The following is a 22,844-nucleotide window of genomic DNA, read 5'->3' as shown; positions in this document are numbered from 1 at the left end:
ACCCATCATGAGAACAAAGTTTTGAAGTGGTTAAACAAGTGAAAAATAATTTGCTGGGACAAATACATAAGTTTTTTTTTTAATGTGGATTTTTATGGTACTGTCATACAACCATTCACCGTTGAAGTTAAGTGTTTTTTTAATACCATTACTGAACTGCTGAAATGGATGCTAATATAGCTTGGAGTGCTAATGTCAAGTCCTGGTAATAAAAAAGACAGACTGCTGAATGAAATAATTTCAAGTAAAAAATAGAACAAAAGTGCTCTCTCTCTTGCTCTCCACTTTTATTGAATTGGGACTGACTGAGCCAATTCCTTTAGAAGTCTGTAAAACACAATTACTAGTGAACGGACTGACCCACCAGTGCCCCTCGGGTGACAAAGTGAACTAAAAAGGCAACCAAGTTAGAGTGACTCCCCGGCCATCAGACCCAAGAGGCTTCCTTGGGAAGATATGTTGTTCTTATTGCCCAAATCTGTCTCCTTTCACTTACAAAATCTTGTTATTTCCCATCAACATGAAAAAATAAGTTCATATATCACCTTTCAAGATGAAGATGCCCTCTGGCAACTAAAGGAGCTCTTGTCCTTTGATTTTCTTATTTATGTGGGTGTCCATAAATAAACACACATGTACATTAATGTGGATAAATTTAGATTAGAATGTTAGCATATTTTTGAATGGCTGCTCATAATTCAGATTGATATATGCCACAACAAAACTGAGGCACCACTTAATATATGTTCAATCGGAGGCACATGGCCTTTTTTTTTTTTTCCCCCTTTTCTAAGGTAAAGTAAAAATTAGAGCAAGGGAGAAAAAGAATTAAACTGGAATTGGGTAACATTCCCTCCTTCCCCAGTTAATAAAAGAAGTAATAAACTCCATAAAGTACTGGAGTTAAGCTCACTAAACTTTAGACATAACAGCTTTTTAGCAGGAATTTACAACTCCTGTTTTAATTCAGGCAGCTTGCATTAGGTCATAAAATGCAGGTATTTTTTTAAAGTGTAGTTTTTATGTTAAATAACTGAAGAAAAATTGTCCTTTCCTAACATGTATTCTTTCCCCTCTGTCTCAGCCTGCTCACCTCGCTCTGTCACATGCACACACACATCCTGGCACTTAAGAATCAGAGTTACTGAGATTTCTGCTTTTTATGACACTACAATTTTTTGGCAAGTGCAAACTCCTTTTATATTCTGCCACATTCATTTATGTGAAGCTTGTATGAGTCTTATTTCAAAAACATTCAATTGTTTCTGAGAAGGCTTTAAAAAAAGAAAAAGTGCTTTTTTAGCTCAACCTTCTGTATACAATTTAAACAGTTAAGAAATCTATCCTCTTTTTAGCGTGACAACAAATGACCACTTGGAGCTAGAGAGAGCTGGCAGAAGGCTTTCACCTAAGAAAGAGCCAATCTTACCTGGGTTTATATAAGCACATGTTAGTAATGTATGTATGCAGTCTTCCAGCCAGCTTCCTGGTAGAAAATGGCCTATGTTTTTAAAAAGAAAAGGGCATTACCTCCAAAAATGAAATGAGTAATTATGTATCAGAAAGACTCTCACTAATAAAGACCATCAGGATCAAACAGATGGTGGCAGGCCAGAGAGAAGTGGAAATCAAGAAGACAGGCCTTTCAAAGGAACCACCACCATGAAAATATCTCCTGTGCTCTAATAGATATTCTTGCCCAAATTTTCTAGACAATGCTAGCAAGTGTAATGGCTTGTTCCTTTCTAGGAAAGATAAGAATAAGGAGTATATAGAAACATTACGTTCTTGCAAGGGAAGTTATTTAGCCACAACAGATTTAATATTAACTCCCATCAACTGAAATTTGCAAATATCTTTTTTGTATCATGAACGGGAAGTCCCTTGTCTACCATTGAGCCACACTGGCTATCTGGTACGCAGTTTTGAAGACAGAGGAAGTAACTGGCGTAGTTCTTGTAGTGGAGGAGTGAAAGGTCAGCAGAGGCTTAAATGAGCTTGTCTTACATCCAGCTGGGCCAGCAGGCAGTCATTAGGAAGATTGGAGGCTCACTTTAGGCTTGACAGAGTCTCTCTGCATGATACAAGGAGACTGTTTTGCTCACTGCTCTTCTCCCAGTATATAAAAAGAACCCCAGGGACAGGAATGACACTGAAGTTTATTTTACTACCAAAGTTTTGCTTGAGGAGGGCACAATTAGCCATTGCTCAGAAGGAGAATTTATTTTGTTTGCTTTTGATAGAAAGTAATGGAGATAAGTGCAAAAGACTTATTGATCTGCTGGTTCTATTGTGAAACCAAACAGAATAGTAGGGGGGAAAAATCTGTTGCTTAGTGTTGAAAAAGTCAGAGGACCTATATAACTTCACTTTATAAAAGAATTTTGGAAGACAAACAGTTGTGGTTTCGTTGGCAAAAATACAAGAAATGAAATGGCTGATGCCTTAAATGTTCTCTTCTTGGACTTGAAGAGTATTAATACACTGTATTTGGCAGCTAATTATATTAAAGCAAATATACTAAATAGTTATGTTGAACTCGCGCTAAGTGGCTCATTTCTTAGAGCTATTGTCCGGTGAAATCATGTGTAATTATTGAAAAGCTCTCTCTAAAAAAGATCTCTATAAGTTTCCAGATGTAAAGAAATGATGGAAAAAATGGATGTTGCTATGTTGAGAAGGTGATAACAGGAGGTAGGTAGCATGTTTTCACATCTTCACCTCTGTTGTTAATGTATGCAGTGGCTCATCAGAGGTAGCTCATGTTAATTTATTCCAGGGCACCTGTACAGGGCTGGAAGTCAGGTAATCAGACAAGCAAAAATATATATCTATGCTTTTTAGATTCAGCTACCCAGAGGCCTATATGGGAACAAATTTAGTTCTAGAGACATCAGCAGGTTTTAATAAACCAAACACAGATGTCTTAATCCATACAGATCAAGAAGTTTACATGTTTAAATCTGGACTGATTTAACTAGTTATCAAAGAGAAAGTTCACACCTGACACCAATGGTTGCCTCATATTTATTTATAAATCACCCTAAGCAAATATTATTTTGTTTTTTAAATTTATTCACGAGGCTGAATTACCTTCTTACACCTAGAAGATCAAACACATGTGCTTACCTTTCTGATAAAATTTAAGACAAACCTTGGCAATTATTCTCGAAGTGGCCCTTATTCTCAGAGGAAGAGAGGAACAAGGATTGTGAAGTTCATTTAGAATGAAATGCAGAAAGGCAAATACTTCTTTCTATGTAGATCATCTAATTTCTTAATACTGTGTCTCATTTTAGTTGGAGTCGTTATATTGCAAATTACTAAAACAGACATAAATGGATTTTAACATATTACCAAAGGACAAATAATGTTAGGGAAGAGAACAGACGGTATTTGTTTATTTTTTTCTGAATAAAAACCAAATGTGATTGTAATCCCTTAAATAAGGTTGTCCATGGCCACTCAGCTCTTCTGGGGTTCAGAATGCAGGTCAGACCAAAGGTAAACTAAGCCCAGCTGATTTTGTCCATAATGCTGTCTGTAAGAAAATTGCTTTTATAAAGGTTGTAAGTTCCAGGCCAGTTATTTTTAATTTTTTCTTCGCAGAGTATATTTCACATGCACACATAAAAATGGAGGGCTAGAAAGGATGTCACTGATGATGCAGACAGCCTCCTATTCCCTGAAAGAACCATCTCTGCAGCAGAAAAATCAGGGGATCAAAAAGGAAGGAAGGAAGGAAAAGTAGTCAAAAAAAAGTTTCTCAGGACCAACAGTATATAAAGTTATCAGTGTATCCTTGAACACTTTAGCAATTCCTTTAAGTACCACAGTTCTTTAAAGATAAAATTTCTACTTCGCTCCCATAAGCCAGAGTAAAAACTATTCTAACAGCTCCATCGTGACAGGATGAACTGGACTTTGGGTATGTTAGTTTGCTTCTTGTCCTTAATGTACCATGACCCCCTTTCTTCCTGAATGTACACTGAGTGAAAACCACATAGAAAATGGTACTTCTGACACTGTGCTTAGAATCCTCAACCCCAACAAACCTTACATGCCCCATACCTCTTTTCTCCCTTTTTGTGACTTTAGACCAACAACATACTACCTTTTAAGGGGCCTTCAAAACTTGATTTCATAAAATCTAGACACTTCATACAAAAGGACTTGCGAATCTCTGCTAAGATTGCCAAATCTAGACCTCAGTATTTAACATGCTTCTATTTCCATCTTACCAACATGCCTAACTGGAGACCAAAGAATGCAAACCCTTCATGTACAACCACCTTGGAGGGATCCCAGGAAGACCCATGTATCACTCCTGTGAAGTGTTTTAAACATGAAGACAAGAAGGCTGCTTTTACAAAAAAGAAGGGAAAGGGCTATTCTGTTAGTTCTATCACAGACATCCTGAAACTGTGTAGCCTTGTACACTTGAGCCCCCAGTCAAAATCCCCTCTAATGCTTTATTTGCACAAGGAAGATAGTGTAGAGTCAAGGATGGATGAACTGAGACTCTAGGGAGAAGTAAGACATGGGCCTGAGGACAGCAGGATTAAAGACAAAGGAGGGTTTCTATTTGGAAAGATCTGCTGCCTCAGACGAAGATAAGAAAATGTGTCTTAGCTTCATAGTGAATCAGAGGGGGGAAAAGCAGGAACTCATACTTCCTGGGGTTCTCATGACTAATAAAGTAAAACTGAAGATAGAGAGTAAGGTAAGTCTAAGGAATAAATCAGAGATGTGACCCAAGAGGCTTTGTAAATAAGGAGATTCAATTACAGGTCTATATTAGTTGCTAAAATGACAATAGAAGGCTGAAACTGGAGTGCAATTATGTTTTAGAGTCTCTGCTAAATGTGGGAAGAAGCTGGTATCCCAATGGTACTGCTGATTATTTGGTCGCATAGAGTCAACAAGGATGAACTTTTTCTTCTAAAAAAGATAATATTTAAAAAGACAATCATACTAAAGAATTAGAGCTTTGGCCAAATTTTAAACTGGTAACATGAGACTTGAGTATTCAAAAGATACATTTTAGAATTTGTATTTCAAAACGGCAAAATTTCAAGTGAAAATTAGAAAAAAATCATTCTACAATTTTTTCAGTGTTTTCCTTCATTAAAGCCCATGTGACAAAACTCCAAAATTAAAAAGATTAGGTGTGATGAGGTATTTCAGCCACATGAAATGTACCAACTATCTTCTGAAGTTTACTGTCTTCTTTGCAACTAAACATACATGGAAAATATTCTTCCTGCCTAGAAGATCCAAGTTTTTCTAGAAGTTGGTCTTGAACACATGCCTGGCCAACGACAAGCCCCAATTCTTAGAATAAAAATGGTGACAAATATTCCCCAGCTATCAATAGATTTCCCCCCCTCAAAAAACCTCTTTTTATGCTTGAAGACATAAAATCACAAGTCCTGTGTCTTCTAGTGTCTTGATGTAAATGAAAGTGCCAGGTTTTGGGTATGTGGCCTTTCGGTCCAGAAGCCATTAATGTCAGTGATATGACTTGCAGTATTTTCAGCAAACTAACTAAAACTCTGATAGGAATTCATGCAAATCAGCTTAAATTTTGGCTTGTCTTCAAACACTCCATTTTCATAAATATTTTATGCAGGTTTTCATGAGTCTCTTATTTTTATTAAAAAAATACAATGCATTAACCTCATTATCACTAGGGCACTATTTCAAATGTAAAAGAATGAATGTTACTCACAAACGGGTGGAGGGGGTTTGTTGAATATAGTGTCGGGTTTTATTATTCGAAGTACAGCTACTCATTTGACATAATCTGGTATTAGGCAAAATGACTTGTAACTGAAAAGAACTTTGTGACCACCAACCATTTTTACGGAAGAAGGTAAGTGGAAATGGGGGTGGAAGAATTAAGAAGATAGATTTCTCTTCAAAGCATGTTTTGAGTTGTAAGAAGAAAGTGATTTATTTTTCTTAGACATTTTCCTTTTCATGGATTTGGCCACTTTTATTTCAGTAGAAAGGAAAATGTATGTTTTTGTTTGTTTGTTTGTTTTTTTAATACATGGGCAGGCACTGGGAATTGAACCTGAGGAAAATGTATTTAAAAAAGAAGGGCTGCTCTCTCAAATATGAAAATAAGACAGTATTCTAGACAGGTCACTACTTCTTAGTGGTAATTTCATTATACGTTATATAGTCAAAAAAACTCTGCTCAATTAATAAACACTAGGAATTGGGTGGTGGCTATTTTGAAACATCTTACTTATTAAGTTTAATTTATTTCTTCTATAAATAGTGATTTTTACCATGTAATAAAATTTTCTCAATTTATTTTTAGGACAATGTAGGACCAAGAAAACCACATCTGATATAACAGGAAGAGCTAAGTGGTACGTGACCCTAGTTAGGCTGGTGTATTATGTAAATGATCTTCTCATAAGCTTAATTTCACAAGTGTAGGAAAACTGTTACCCCATCACTGACTACCTTGATACATTCCATTTATATTACCCTTTCTTTAGGATTAAAAAAGTACATGGTAGGTTCAGGACCAGCTGCTTCTGGTTAAGCCCAACTGTTTCAGAGCTGTAGCTACATAGCTGGAGGGTGATGTCATTTGAAGGCTGGTCTTAATATATTCTAACTGACCCTAAAAGTATATACATGCCTTTATGAATGATTCTATGAATACTTCCCAAGGAAGGCTACATTTTAGAAATGTGCTCAAAGACACTGTGAAGTTAAAGTAAAAGATACCCACACGACCACACCATTTCTGTACATCAACAATGACTTTGGTCCCATTTTCTTCTATTTTCATCACTCGTATAGAATTCAAGGACACACTGAATACTCATGAAAGCAATGATAACATTTCTGGTTATACCTACGGAGATGCAGGCTGTCTCGATGTCCTGGACCTATGGTTCTTTCCATCCGTAAATTTCTGTTTCTATATTGGATAAATATGTGTGTATGAAGATAATATATTGATTTAATTAAAAAGCCACACAGCAAAGCAGAAATATATATATATATCTATAACAGAAGCTGGGGCTTCTAAGTGGAGGTTCATGGGGAAGCAGGGAACTGTGTACACAGTTAACGTAATCACACCTAGATGCATGGAAATGCACGCACACACACAAAACACAGTGCACAGAGAAAAATGACGTGCAATACTGGGTAAGATGGCATATGATTCTGCATGCTTAATCATAACAAGCACCAACTGCAACAATCCTTCATAAGCATGGCAGCTTGGTTATCATGTGGTAACTGCAGACAACTTTTACAGTGCATCAAAAATGTCTAAGTTGGATTTTTTAAAGTCCAGTTCAACTGACTGAAACTGGCACCCTCCACCCCCAGCAGGAGCAGCCAATGGAGATTTACTGACCTGTCTCTGCTTCGGCGAGAGGGGAAGGCAGCGTTGCAGCCAGCCACTGTGCAGACATGCATCTCTTTTAAGTGAACATTCCTGTAGTGAAGCTTCACACTGTAGGAGCTTTTGAAACTCTTCTTGCACACATAACAGATTTTGGGGTCTGGGCTAGAACACAGGTCACCTTCTGGGGAGAACTTTTGAGGACTGCCATAATTCAGAGACGATGCAAAACTCTCATGCAGGGCAGCCATGCTGGCCCCCCCACCATTGTATAGTCCGTACTGGCTCATGTAAAACATGTCATAGGTGGGATCTGTGAATTCTTCCTTCACCTTGATGATGTCCTGATGAGAAGGCTCACTGTGGTTCTCATCAGGCCTCTCACTGTTCATCAGGACTTTTTCACTCACTTCACTGTGAATGTGCTCGTCCCCTTCCATGGATTCCTCGCCTAATTTGGGCTCTGAAGATTCAGACTCATTCTCATAGTCACGCTCAGGCTCTTGGTCCTCAGAAGTCAGGCTGTCAGCCCTTCTTATTTCAGTCCTGGAAATGCACCGGGCCCTGCTATGCTTAGAAAAGTCCTTCACAGATATCCCTGGACTCATTTCCTCTTGGGAGTGGCAATGATTGTCATGGCTCATGTCGTTGATCCCAGCTCCACCATCATTGGGGTCATCGTCTTCATCGTCAAACTCGTCAGCAGTATCAATGATTTCCTTCTCAATCTTAACAGGCATGCTTGACTTCCTAGGCTTCTTTTTGGGTGCCAGATCGGCACTAGGCTCATGGGCGGTCATCATCACTGCTGGTGCTGCTGGCTCAGAGGGTGGTAGGGGGTGCTGCTCCATGGCACCACTGGTTGGAATGATGGGACTGGTAGGGAGGGAGGTTGGAGGACTCACCATTTCCCCTGGAGTGAGTAAACTTCTATAAAATGGAGGGACAGGTTGGACAGTCTTTAGCCCAGAAAATACCAGCTGGCTAGGGAGAGGATTCTGTAAGATGGGGTCTAGTGGGGGAGTGGTAAAACCCATTGGGGGCCGACCAGGACTTGTGAGTGTGAGATTTGATTTTGTACTTGCTATAACAGGGGTGGCAGCTCCTGATGTGGCCCGAATTAAATCTTTGTCTCGGTTATTCCTTAGCATGGGCATGTGAAGGCGAGGGTTTGGGTTTGCACTGTGGCGATTACGGCTTCGGAGGGAGCTAAATACCATGTTGCAACCTTCGATGGTACATCGATGTTTGATCTTCAGGTGCACAGCATTATAATGAATTTTGAGAGTACCTTTGTCATAGAATGTCTTCCCACATGCGTTACAGAACACTCTTCCTTTCCTAGAGGCTGACCCCATCCTTCTCATTCGGTGAATCCGGAATGAGCTTTTTGGATGTTCAGGTTTGGTTAGATCACTGACTGGGGCAGAATTCTGAATGGGGGACACACAGGTTGGCTCTGTTTTGGGCTCCACGTTAGTAATGCTGGTCAGGGCATTTCTATTGGGTGTTTGATCATTTTTATAAGGTGTGGGCGATACTTCAGATTCGCTGCTCTCATTATATTCATTCTGGGTTGAAAGGCTTGGTTCTCGCAGCCTCAGTCCCGGTTGCTCTAACAGCAACCCGTTTGGAGGCAACCCTAGCAGTGGGGCAGAGACTGGGTTTATGTACTGGAATGGAAGCAGAAATGCAAGGCTGTTCGGGATGTTTTCAAAGTGATGAATGCTGGAAGGGTTGCTGTTCTCTAGGTGAGCAAGGAGGCTCGGACTCCTCGTGCGATTACTGCTCTCAATGAAAGTCCTGATATCTGAGTCTGTCTTTGAAGATGGTACAGCCACAGCCTGCCCTTCTTTCTCCTGAATTGCCATCAGCTCCACAATGGATTTGGTTTCTCCAAACCGCAGAAACTGCTGAAGGGTGATAATTTCCTCTTCTCTAGACATGATGGCCCAGCGGTCCAGCACCTTGCCGGCAGCATCCTAGAGGCCACATCAAAGAAACAACAAAGACAAACACAAAACTTATTGATTGTGCATAATTATTCAACGCAACTGAAGGTGCTCTGCCTGCTCATGAAACGCAGAGAGCAGAAAACAATATGCAAGCACTGTTAATAAAAGTCGACCTACACTGCAAACTTTTCTGCCATGCAAATGTAGTAATTAGAGTCACAGTTAGAGAAACAGATTAAGTTTAATAATGTCAAAGCAAACAAAATGCAGACCACTGGGGCTCTGTGATCTAAAATGCCTTTAACACTACTATTTTAACAACACTGATCTATATACTAGGTGACTGTTTAGCATATATTAGTATAAGATGTGAACTCTCGCTGTGCAACCCACCATAAATGAAAAAAAAAAAAGGTAGCTTAATCCTTATTTAATAGTGACACCATAGGAAGGAATTGAGTACATTTTGTGAAATTTACTTCAATGCAAGCAGACATATTACTGGGTTCAATGATGAAAAATCCTTTAAATAGGAGCTATGTGAATTTCTGAATCAAAAGGATGAATAAAGTAGCATTACCTCTCAAACCCCAATTACCAGGCTGTATTTTTTTCTTTTATTAATGGCTGTAATTTAGTATCATTTTAACAGGAGGCAATTTCAGAAGGTACAGTAAGGGAAAAAAAAATCACCCGAGAAAGGTAATTGTACTTTTCCTGAAAACTGATTGTAATCCTATGACTCAAAGTTCGATTTAGATTTAAAGAATTTGACTCTTTATGATCTTGTTATAAATGATGGTTATAGATATTTAGAAAGTAAACATGTGATGGATTTAGATAGAATAAATGTGTAAAAATGTTGTCTCAACATCCTCCTCTGATCGCAAAGCGAGTCCACAGAGAATACACATCAGTAATCACCAGACTATGTGTTGTTAAATATACATTAAAAAGCCTTTCACACTTTCATTTTTGCTAGTAACTATGAGATTTGCCTGGAGGTAGGACTTAGAAATCTTGCCGTGTAATGTCAGGCAAATCTATTTCAGCATGGATTGAGAGAAATCTATTCAAACACTTAAAATAATGACTCCATCATTTTCCAGGGCATCCTTTCTGCCCACCAGGACAGGACACTTTGTGACCCTCTGTGAGTGACACTTGCACCAACCCTGATCATTCATTTAAGAATGGATAAAACTTTAAAAGACAAGACTGTTATTAATTACAAAGGGAAAATTGTAACTTTACATTGGAGAAGCCCAGCAGACACCACCATAAGCAAGCAATCAAAGCTAACGTCACCAGTAATAAGTCATGTTGGTATCATATACCTCCAGAAATGATACACTGAGAAGGGCCTGCCACCACTTTTGTGGTATTCTTACAAAAAATGTATAACCTCAATCTACTCATGAGAAAACATCAGACAAACCAAAATTGAGGGCCATTCTACAAAAGAGTGGCCCATACTCTTCTAAGTGTAAAGATCAGGAAAGATTAAAAAAAAATCACTAAGAACTACTAGAGATTGGAGGAGACTAAGAAAACATGGCCAATGAGTATATTATGAGATCCCAGAGATTCTACACAAGGAAATGGGTAATAGTGGGAAAACTGGTGACATTTGAATAAAACCTCAAGATTAGTTCATAGTTTTGTATCAATCTTAATTTCCTGGTTTTAACATTTGTACCACGGTTATGAAAGATGTTATTATAGGAAAATTAGAGAAAGGGAAATAAGGGCACCATACTATTTTTGCAAAGAAAAATTCGATCTTGGGGACAACTCTCCTCAACCTCTGGATATCTCTGGTCCACAATCATATATAGTCTGACTTGCCACAGATAGTTTGATTAAAGGGGATAGCTTGTCATATATTTAAATGACTTAAAAAAGTTCTCTAACACCTATGTGCTATTCTCATAAGGCTCACTTCTACATTCTATCATTTTATGTAAAGTACATGTGTGGGTATGAGTATATGGGTGTTCACCCCTACATACACCATCAGACACAGGTGTCCCTCCCCCATCCCACAGATAAAACCGGCCTTTTGATCAAATATTCAACACACATCTATCAGCTCAGCACAGTCACATAAGGATGAGCCCAGAGTGCTGCAATGGTCATTTTAAAAAATCATCATTAACAGCAATTGGCCTCCGATTGCATTCTTACATTCTCTTTTGGAATAGGAGCAGTGGGGGAAGTGTTGGTGTTGTACATAAGTAAATAAATGATGATTTTTATATAGATTATCTCACTTGAACCTCATAAGAGCTTCCAGAGCTCAGCAAATGTTTAACAGATGAGAAACCAGAGGAGAAGAAAGCTAAGATGGCTTTTTATGGTCACCAAGAGGCTAATATGGGGATTAGGACTTGACCCCAAATATTCTGGCTCCAAATTCATCTGAAGACACCATTTCCCAGGTGAGGCACTGAATCTGTGACAGGAAGGAGTAGGACTTCTCCTGAAGAAGTCAGGTTTATGCGGCACTGTACTGTCAGCTTCTATACCATCTTTCTTTTACTATTAAATCCACTTCCTTGATTGCTCTTTTGTAGAGTCCTTCACTATAGACTGTTGTTCAGACTGCACGCCTCCCCCACCTCAATCTGAGCAGTGTACAGTTAGTTATATCTTCCCTAGTTTCTTCCCAGGTAGCCCACACCTAATCTGCAGGTCGATAATGTATTTACACAGTTGGCAGTCTCTGGTATTAAAATATGCCTTAGAAACCATAGCAACAGATCAAACCCACCTGAGGCATTCAATTCTCATCACCCCCTCGTCTTCCCTTTTCCAATGATACACTGCAGCCCCATATGGTTTCTCTTTTCTCCTGGTGGCCTGCCATAGTGCTGCTATTTCTAAAATGCCTTTCAGACCCTCTTTTAGCCCTGAGTAGTTTGTCTCTGATAAAATAGAGACTGTGACACTAAAGGACTTACTTCTGGTGGAAGAGGTCCAGGTAGACAGGATTTAGAACTTTGCAGACAGCCTGAATTATAAAAAAGAAACTTCATTTACAGGGCTAACAAAAGCAGCAATTTATATTTACCTGTAATATCTTTGTAAACAAAGGTGTTAGGGAACAGGATAAATAGCTATATTACTCACTCAATCTGGAGTCTCCCTGACTGGATACCATCAAAATTCAGGCAATATGAGGTGCCGCAGACATTCTTTTCAAAGAAGTCACCATTCATATTTGATCAAGCTATAGCAAGGACCATGAAGTTGACTTTCTCATACAACATAATGAATCTCCAAGATAGATGCTAAAAATGGCTACAATTTTAGCTTATCGTTGGATTTACTGGTTGAAGGGAATTAGAAGTTATCAAAGAGCAAAAAAAAACGGAGGCTCAGGTTATTTGTCCTGAAGGCCCTTCTGATAGAAATAAGCATTGGTCTGGTGGAGTGATTCTCAAACAGTGGTCTAAGACTCTTCTGTTAAGCAAGAATTTCCATGAGTGGTCTACGTGCTGCTCAAAATTGACAACTGTCAGGCTGAGGACAGTTTTTATTTTTTAAAAAAAGCAGTTGGCAACTAATTGAGGGTAACCATTTGGGGACCTTCATAGCAATTTGATACTGCTACAACAAATAAAAAGCATGAAATTCTTTCTTTTTGTTTGTTTTTACTATATTACTATGTGGAGATTAGGAGAAAAAACTGGTCCTTCCCTACAGTTAGTTTGAGCAGAAAGGACACACAATCTAAGCTCCTTTGTCATGGTCAAATAAACTTTACCAGAGTGAATGGGAACCCTAAAAAGAATAAAATAAAATTCCATCTGTGGGGCCAATATGAAGATCCCGATTGTCAATTGACCTATCCTGGGACACAGATCCTGTGAATGGAAAATAAGTTAACATTAAAGTTTCTAAGTGGACTCTTGCTCCTCCCATGCAATTTTGTACTTGTTGAGTCAATTCCTCTAGGCTTTTCCATTTTAACCAGGAGTCAATGACCTTCAGCCTTTAGGTTGGGAAATGTGATTCACAAAAGGAGAATAATAAGATTTTCCCTGGTAAGTGAAAAGCAAGGTGTTATTTTAAGTATCGATTTCCTGTGAAAATAACTGGTTATACCATTAATTAAAAGATGACTAACACCAAATCATCCTGGCTTAGAATCCCACTTTACTGGGTTCAGAAGTAGTATAAAACACTTGAAATATTTATATCTAAGTTTTTAAATGAAAATATTTCCTTTTATTGTTTCACTGGGACTGGTGACTATCACTCAGAAGAAATGTTGCATGCAGTTTCTGTATGTATCTGCATAGTGATTTTTAAACAAGCTTTTTGCAGTAAGGTAAACTCTCATGGTTTAAATGGTTCTCTCTGAGCCTTTTCTTTACATCAATGTGTATCCAAATGACTTGCAGTGGTATAATCAAAATAAAATGAGGTTGATTGGTTTTCCTTATTTGGAAGAAGGATAACAGAAAAGGAAAGGAGGTAAAGAGATGGAAGAAAAACCATGTAAGAGGATTTGAGATAATTATATTTTCAGGTGACCCCAAGATCACAGAATCATCAGTCCTAAAACCAGCCCGTTTATGGTCCTTGGCCGACTACTGCCTGTGTCATAGCACAAAGGGAGAACAATGGTTTTTTTCTCTGTCCATTGAAAGAAATGAGAGAGGATAAAACACTTAGCACAGTACAGGATCTAGGGCCTATTTATTCCCGCAGTATTCAAATTAAGAAGTAAGCAAAGAGTTTAACTGTGAAAGTCAGGCACAGAATAATTTAATTTCTATTCTACTCCATGAACTTGCCAGTCAAATTTAAGGCATAATTTAAAAAGAAAATTCTAAAATGATAAGCTATAAATTATAAGTATTTCCCTTTTGAACTAAACTGCAGATCTTTTCATTAAATGATACTGAGCTATAGGAATTGCTGACTACCTTGGAACCAAATCAGAAGTTCATGTGACGTATTTTTTAATTTCTTATTGTCTAGATTTGCAGTGCACTCTCTTAAAAAAATTATTCCATCAGAACATGAGAGACTATTTATTTTTATGACCAGCTTTTCACTTATATTTTCTATTCTTCCTCCTTAAGGATTAATTCAAATATCTAGGCAGTAGGAATTGGTTGGATAGAAGGTATAGAAATTACCAAATTTACCCATTTTGGCATTCTAAAAAGTAGTAGGTATGGTGCTAAAAATCAGCAAAACAATGCAATGCAAAACTATGATTTAAGTCTTACAGATAAATAAATTGTTGATGTCCAATCAATGGCGTGCTATGGGCAATAAAAAGTAAACTACTGATTCACATTACAGTATGGATGGATCTCATCAGCATTATAAATTTCTTAGTATTATGCTAAGAGTCAAAAAAGCCTACAAACTCTACAATTCTAATCATATGAAATTCTGGAAAAGGTTGAACTATAGAAACAGAAAGCCTATCAGTAGTTGCAACGGGCTGAGGATGGGGAAAAGACTGGTTTCGAAAGAGCATGAGGGGGTAGGTGATGGTGGCACAGCAGGCAGAGTTCTCACTTGCCATGCAGGAGACCTGGGTTTGGTTCCGGTGCCTGCCCATGTTAAAAAAAAAAATGAGTATGAGGATACTTTGGGAGGTGATGGAAATGCTCTATATATCATGATTGTGTTGATGTTTGATTTGTGCATATTGTATAGTTAACATTGATAGATTTTACTGCATGTAAAGTATATCTAATAAAACTGATTAAACAAATTGAATCAAGCAAATTGCATAAAATCTCATCCTCATCACTCAATGGCCACAACTTTTCTTACTTATTCTCCATCTGAACTTCTTGCCTCCTGCATTCTTTTGCAACCAGAACACAAGCATACAGGTTTTCATTCCCTCCTGGCAGTACATGAGCATCACAATGCCTGTGACACAGGGGGGAAACAATAGAATTTCTATATCTATTTGTTTACCTAGAAGGACAAACCTTCACTAATATTTTAATATATGAATTGACATATATTCTAAATTATTAATATGGAAACAACTTATATATTGGGGTACAAGCTCATATATTTTTACTAATGGAGACTGTCTCTATGTAGTTCTCTATATAGTTAATACAAACAGGGAACAGGTGTACACTACATGTACACATCCCTACAATCGCCTTGTCAGTGAGCAGCAGTCAATCTTCCTTGGCTTGCCTCCACCTGCCATGTGCTAGCCTCTGAGTTAGGTGGATATGTGTTAGGATGTGACCCAGAAATTGGAATATATATATTGTCTAACTTCTGGGTCTCCTCAGAACCAAGTGATAGCTTAGACCACTATCTCAGATGATCTGAAAAGAGACATTCCATCAATATGATAGATGGGAAGGCAAACAGAGAGCTCATGGACACCATGAGTTGGCTGTGAGTGCTCAAAGTAGCAGCAGTTTGAAGGAGACCTTCTGTGGCAGAGAAAAGATATGTAAATCATTAAGCTTTTAGTCATCTTTTTTTTCTATTCTCCCACAGTTACCTGTTTTAAATCTCAGGCTAAGAGGAAATATTTCAATTTTAAACTGTCATTCTAAAGCCAAGTCTCTTTTTAAACTCTTCTACCCCAGGAGTTTATTGGTCTGTGTGTTCTTCTTTACTTCAGAGCCAAGTTTCTTATATTATGTTTATCTTTCTAATTTATATAACTTGGCATTCCTAAGTGTGTGGGGGTGAGTGTGTCAGCGTGTAAAGGCAAAAAGGGGGAGATGAATCAATGGTAAAAAAAAAACATATTGAAAATGATTAGATTCTGGGAAGTACTTAGGGAAATTTTTCAAGCAATGTTGTGATAATTTCTGAGAAACGCTTGAAATTTATGTGGGAATAAAACTTGGAATGCTTATTTGTTTTAGAAAATTTACATTTAAACACATATTTCTTATGGAGCACTGACTGAGATGCGCCACTAGCATATACAATATACATCGGAGCAGTTTGGTTGTGTAAGTAAACACAATTATACTATTCCTTATTCACACTAAGTTCTTTTAAGTGATCGTGCTTCTCCAGTTTTTCAGGCTAATGTTTCTAGGAGGTCAGCTGAAACAACTGTTGTATCTGTAGGCAGAATGAAACATACTCATTCATACCATGATTGCACCAAATGGTTCAAATTAGACTTTATTTAAAAAATCAACATTTGTTTTGGGTAATGAAAACCCTACTCAATTTCCATGATTTGGAAATGTATATTTTGCAGAATTTCTCAAGAGCTTCACCTTACCTTCAAAATACAATGTTGACTAGCCACATCCTTGCTCTTCCTTCTATTCCTATCTAGGACAGAGGCATTCCCACGGAAAGAATTATCAGGGTATGGCAAACAGAGATAGAAAGACTTCCAAATAAAAATCAAGACTGGGCTTTGCTCATTAACAGTTATCCATGTAAACATCCCTTTTGGGAAACAAATGTGTTTTCTTCTTTGACTCAAGACTGTCTTTGTTATGAAGTGAATATGCAAACATCAGAGCTAGGTATATTCCAGCTTGCTGTGATTGCAGAAGCTAAATTCCATATATCCAGACTATAAAGATCGTGATTTGAAACATCTCTCCTATTTCCTCCCTTCTTTTTTCCCTAAAGGAGAAATGTCTGCTACAGGAATATCCACTATTGGTTAGAGCAGTGGTTGGAGCTCTCAGAAACTTTGCATTATTGAATTTTCTGCCAAGAATGAAGACTTAGTAATCCTTCTTAATTGACAAGCTAACAATGAAATCTTCTCTGTATATTGTTTGCACGTAAGGATTGATGTTTTAAAAGGTTAACTTATCAAATACAAATGCATGCACACAAACACAGAGCCTTCACGTTTCTTGGCCCACTTCTACCGTACATTAACCCCATTATAAATCAGTCTTCTTATAGCATTCACATTGCTTGATCTTGGAGAGTGGCAGCATAATGAGGTGAGGTGCACACCGAACTACTTGTGGAAGAAGTACAAAGTGAACGAATGCCTCTCCTTGGATGAAGCTGGGTTTGAGGAGCTTGGCTTTTTATACAGTTGGTAGCAGAAGGAAGAAGCAAGATGGTAACTTGTACATGACAGTGCTGGGTACCAGCTTTGATATATTTTTCAAAATATAAATTTCTATAATTTCTTTACCTGATTCTTTTCCAATTAAAAAACTTTAAAAGAAAACTTCTTATTTATAAATCAAATAATACACCCTCCCAAAATGATCATCTCTCTAACCAAGATAACATTATCAGAATGGTGGGGCACTAGTTTTAAATGGTTCTTCTGATTTTTAACACATTGTTTGATGTTTGATTAAAACTCACTTTGTTAAAGAATATTCTTAATTATAGAACAGATAAGAATGTATAATCCATAGAGTACTTATCACTTTTTCCTCAGCTAACAGTCTTTGCAGCGTTTTTATTCTTAAAACTGTGATTATGATAGATCACTTTGGGGTTACAACATATTTTATCATAGAAACTCCAGCTAAGCTCTATTAAAGGCCTGTCAGGATTTCTTCTCTGAACCCAAGAATTTTAGCTTGTCTAGCTTAAAATCAACCATATACATTTCATCTATGGGCATTTGTTTGCAAATAAATAAAACAGGTGTCTTGCTTTGCTATATAAAAAAATTTCAGAGGAGTAAATGACTTTTTGCAGTGTCCAGAATTGCACTTCAAGGATTCAAAAGTACCTTTTGAATCACCTACCTAACTCCCCTGTGAAACTTTTAAAGACATATACCTTTTAATATTTAATAATAGCATCTGATGAATCATTTAAGTTTCAAAATAGAAAATTCTAAATCCAGCTGCTATTCCTAGCCAACCAACGGTGAATATAAAATTCCCTCTAAGTCCTTAACACAAGTATAAAATACCTAAATTCTATACTTGTAGGCTAAAACAGAATCTGTGTCTCAAAATTTGAAATTTTGATTATACTTAATAAAGACATTCAAATTTAGAGGAAAATAAAAGTAAAAACACAAGTGAAGGCTACCTAAACGCAAGTCCTGGTTCTGTTAATGACTGGGTTTGAGACTGCCAAATCACTTTCTATCCTCACCTGTAAACAAGAGTACTACAAAACCTTCCAAAACTTACTACATCAACTCTAAAATTCCATTATTCTAAAATTTTATGCTTAGCATGTTGACACAGCCATTTTTATGCAATTTTATCGACACATATTCACATGCCATAAAAACATCCAAAGTATACAATCAATGGCTCACAGCATCATCATATGGATTTATCACCACAATCGATTTTAGAAATTTTCATTACTCCAAAAAATAAAAACAATAAAAATAAAGAACATCCAAAACATCCCATATTCCTTATCCCCCACCCTTATTTATTTATGTATGTATTTAGTCTGTATTTTTTCACTCATCTGCCCATACACTGGATGATAAAGGGAGTGTCAGTCACAGGTTTTCACAATCACATGGTCGTATTGTAAAAGCTATATAGTTATACAATCATCATCAATAATCAAGGTTACTGAATTTGAGTCCAACAGTTTCTGGTATTTCCTTCTAACTATTCTAATACACTAGAAACTAAAAAAGGAATATCTATATACTGCATAAGAATAACCTCCGGAATGACCTCTTGACTCTATTTGAAATCTCTCAGCCACTGAAACTTTATTCTGTTTCTCTTCCCTTTTTTTTGGTCCAGAAGGTTTTCTTACTCTTGTGTTGCTAGGGCCAGGCTCATCCTTGGGAGTCATGTCCCATGTTGGGGGAGGGTAGTGAGTTTATCTACAAGTTGGCTTAGAGACAGAGGCCACATCTGAGCAACAAAAGAGGTGCTCTGGCAAGTGACTCTTAGGCATAATTGTAAGCAAGCTTAGCTTCTCCTTTGCAGGACTAAGTTTCATAAGGGCAAACCCTAAGATCAGGGCTTGACTTATAAAAGTGAGAGTCCCATTTAATGCTTGCAAGAGATTATGAACTCCTCAGGTGGGGAAGTTAAATATTTCCACATTTTTCCCTAGTCTACCAAGGGAACTTTGCAAATTTTCTTTTATTTTCTACCCAAATTAGTCTGGGCTGTCTCAGTGTATTACATTAACCTGTACAAAATAACAAGATCCCATTCCCTATTCAAGTTTCCATGTAATTAAGCTGTTTGAATAAACGACCATTAAAACTGTATAGGGCACACAGTCATTTTAATTAAAATGTTTAAAACCCTATGCTGATATTTTTACTTTAAATAAACTGTGTAATAATCCATCTTATGTCCAGCTTACCTGTATTTATGACTGTAAGTATGCTCTTATCTGTGAGTTCCCATATTATTCTATATTCTGAATACCTCCCTTGATGTTTCTGTTGGGGCACTGCTTAACAGTGACTTGATTAGAGGTACTGATTTTTGTGGATTAATTTTGATTCCTGGTCAATTCAATGATCAGCAACTGCTCAAGAAGTCCCTAAAAGGCCTTAGAACCTCCCAAATCATACCAGTAGGTTTTGTGAAAATTTTGCAACTTGAGGATTCAGCCGCTCCAAAATAATTATGTTACATCGATACAGCTATGTAAAATAAATGTCAGTAGTTTTCCCTCAACTAAACCCTTTAAAAGACAAAAGTTATTTATGTGGAGATGATCACTAATTGAGATGCTAGAGGGTAAATAGCGTTATGGTTCAGGACAGCAAAGGAAGAGTCTGAACTCATCAGAGAAAGCACTAGAAACAAAAGGAAGGAGATGGATGGTCCTTGTCAGTGATCTTGTTTTCTTCTCCTTTCTGATGTAAAAATAAAGTCTGAGACCTAGGAAGGCTACAGATCTACTAGCTTGTAATAAACAAATGCCAGCAAGAGTCCTTTCTGACATTTTTGCTTTGAGGTCAATATTTTCTAGCTTACTTCTCCTTCCATGACAACGTTCTGCAACTGAATTTGTAAATAGCCTTGATTTACCCGGCATTTCCTAATGTACTGTCCCACAACGTCTGATTAATAGCAACAAGGGTAAAAAAAATAATAATTCAGAACAAGGGCAATTTTACAAATCAGGCAAGGGCCAAATTCTTGTAACAGTTTAAGGTCACAATTTCCAATCTTTGAAGTTTATCTCTGTAACAAAGATTCTCACTAGTAGCATGTTATTAGAGCTTCTAAAAGCTTGAATGGATAATTCTATTTCATGTGTGATACTTTGAATTACTCTTCAACTGTGGCTGATTGAATAATCCTAAGGAACTTAAACATATTCATTAGGATGTGAGGGAGAAGCAGGAGAAGGGAACTCACCTAAGCAGCATTCCATAAAACAGTGAGGATTGAATATTCCATAAAACACACTGAGGACTGAGTGTGTGATTGAACACAAAGATGTATTGGGAGATTTAACTTTGTTCTTCTCTGGGTATAAGAATAGCAGTAGAGCACAAAGATTAATTTCCTGCTTTAGCATTCATCAGGGAACAACAGATTATTACTTGTAACACATACACAAGTTTGTTGATAGATATACTTGCCTTTGATTGCTCAGATTAAATGTGTTCCTATAAAAGGCACCCACACATACACATGTGTACATAATTGTATCTACATATGCATTAAGTTTGTGTTTCTGTGTATTTATAAACGCTATCAATGAAGATATTATACATTTTATTTGGCCACAAAATAGAGGTGATTTGGTTTTGGTGGCTCACCGAATAAAGAAGATCAAAAACAGGATAACCAGAGTAAATAATCAATATACGTTACTATATTCAACATAAAGAAGAATAAAAAGAGAAGCATGCATTATAGAGCACAAGGTAATAACCATGTCTGCATGCCTTAATACCCTCTTGTCCCAGCAGTCCTGACTTTCTAAGCAGCCCACTTCTCCACATTAACAGTAGTCATTTGGAGAGCAGCAAACGTGCCATTAGAAGCACTTTTACAAGTGTATATTCATCCACCAATTAGCTTAATGTGGCCGCTTTCTGCATATTTTCTATCCAAGCTTGCACAAATCTTATTAATATTTCCCCCTAGCGCTTTGACAGATTACCTTGTCATTACACATCCTGGAGCCTTTTAAACAATATGGGTAAACTACTGTTTGTGAGGTTAATGACAATTATCCCCTAATTACTGCATAAGTCACTCAGTCCACTTTATCTCATAGGCAGGGTTCTGCTCTGTGTATCTGCCATTGTGTCACTGTAAATGAGTCTTGTATTGCTATGTTTATCTGCCATTGCCTTGTAAATTATACTGACAAAAGAATGAACAAATTACCACATGTCATCACTTAAATACAGCTTCTGAAATTTTAAAAACTGCAGAGGCACAGAGCTTGAATTTTAGCAGATCATGATGAGTAAAAACATATTTAATGTTTTATGTTACATTTCAGTAGTGATAGCTTAGAATTGGTAGTAGTACCACAACAATGGGACTGGAGATGAGCAGAAGGTAAAAAACAATGAGGTAAAACGTTTAAAAAAAAAAAAAGAAAAAGAAAAAGGCAAGTGAAATAGTAATTCTAGTCTGATCTCCTGAATGCATTTCCTATTATTTTCATAACCGTTATTACATTCTGGAAGTATTTTCCCAGGTTTATCATTTCTAAATCAACGTGGATGGGTTAGGGATAAATCAACTTTTCAGCTGGGATCATTTTTTTTTTCTTGTTACTTATACCCTGCCCAGACATAAAACATAGAATATATGTAACTGAGAACAGATAATGCAATAAAGGCCACAGGATAAGTCAATTTCATCAATGCATTTTAAAACATTATTAAACAGGTTCAGAAACAATTTTTCTAAAGTTGCATTTGAAATTGTTTAACTATGTTTACATCAATTAAATTAGTTTAGCCCACTGCTGCATCACTGTGACCACATCTGCTCTGATACAATTTACAGGGAAAATTAGGACAATATGAGCATCTTTAAATAAAAATGAAGATTGAGTTGACAGCACATAATCTGGGGGAATTTGTTTTTAATCTGAAATCTATGATTCTACAGACTTATTAATTAAATAAATGTTTGCATGACAATGTGCAGAAACATCTGGCTTTCCAAGATGACTGGCATTTAATGAGTATCTTAAAACATTCTGAAAGGTAAAACATTCAAACTGACTCTATTTAAGTGACACCAAGGTGGCTGATAACTGGCAAGCATAAGCAAAGGGGCCACACCAATCTGAAGGATGGTTTTCAACTCTCAATTAGTTGGGCGTGTAGAAAGCTTGCATCAAACTGCCTTATGACAGCCACGGGTATGTAAGGGAGGGGCTCACAGCACTGATGATAAAGCGGTTTGGCCGAAGCATGCACACACACACACACACACACACACACACACACACAGTACCTCTTGGTGCACTTGCTGAACAGGCTGGAAGAAAAAGCTGCAGCAAAAGGAAAGGAAAACATGAAAGTACAGTTGACAGGCCTAGCCCAGGGGACTGATGGATTCTAAGCACAATCCCTAGGGTTCCAATCCCCAAAGATTAATCTCAACGTCTGTTCT

General features: G+C 37.3%; 1 protein-coding gene across 19 annotated transcripts in view; it reads right to left on the bottom strand.

Moving 5' to 3' along the window:
* Positions 1–22,844, bottom strand: part of BNC2 (basonuclin zinc finger protein 2) — a 406,556-nt gene that overhangs the window by 10,272 nt on the left and 373,440 nt on the right. For 13 of the 19 annotated variants that reach the window (XM_077148108.1, XM_077148113.1, XM_077148096.1 and 10 more), the window contains 2 exons: positions 7,394–9,363; positions 6,881–6,946 (listed from right to left, as the gene is read on the bottom strand). In XM_077148108.1, coding sequence (XP_077004223.1) covers positions 6,881–6,946; positions 7,394–9,363 — 2,036 coding nt within the window. The remainder of the gene's footprint in view (positions 1–6,880; positions 6,947–7,393; positions 9,364–22,844) is intronic. The other 6 variants (XM_077148115.1, XM_077148100.1, XM_077148099.1 and 3 more) reach the window with 2 other exon arrangements.

This window comes from Tamandua tetradactyla, chromosome 2 (assembly GCF_023851605.1).
Source record: "Tamandua tetradactyla isolate mTamTet1 chromosome 2, mTamTet1.pri, whole genome shotgun sequence".
Taxonomy (NCBI): Eukaryota; Metazoa; Chordata; class Mammalia; order Pilosa; family Myrmecophagidae; genus Tamandua; species Tamandua tetradactyla.
The sequence above is the reverse complement of the archived record's forward strand: the minus strand, read 5'-3'. Positions and strand labels throughout refer to the sequence as shown.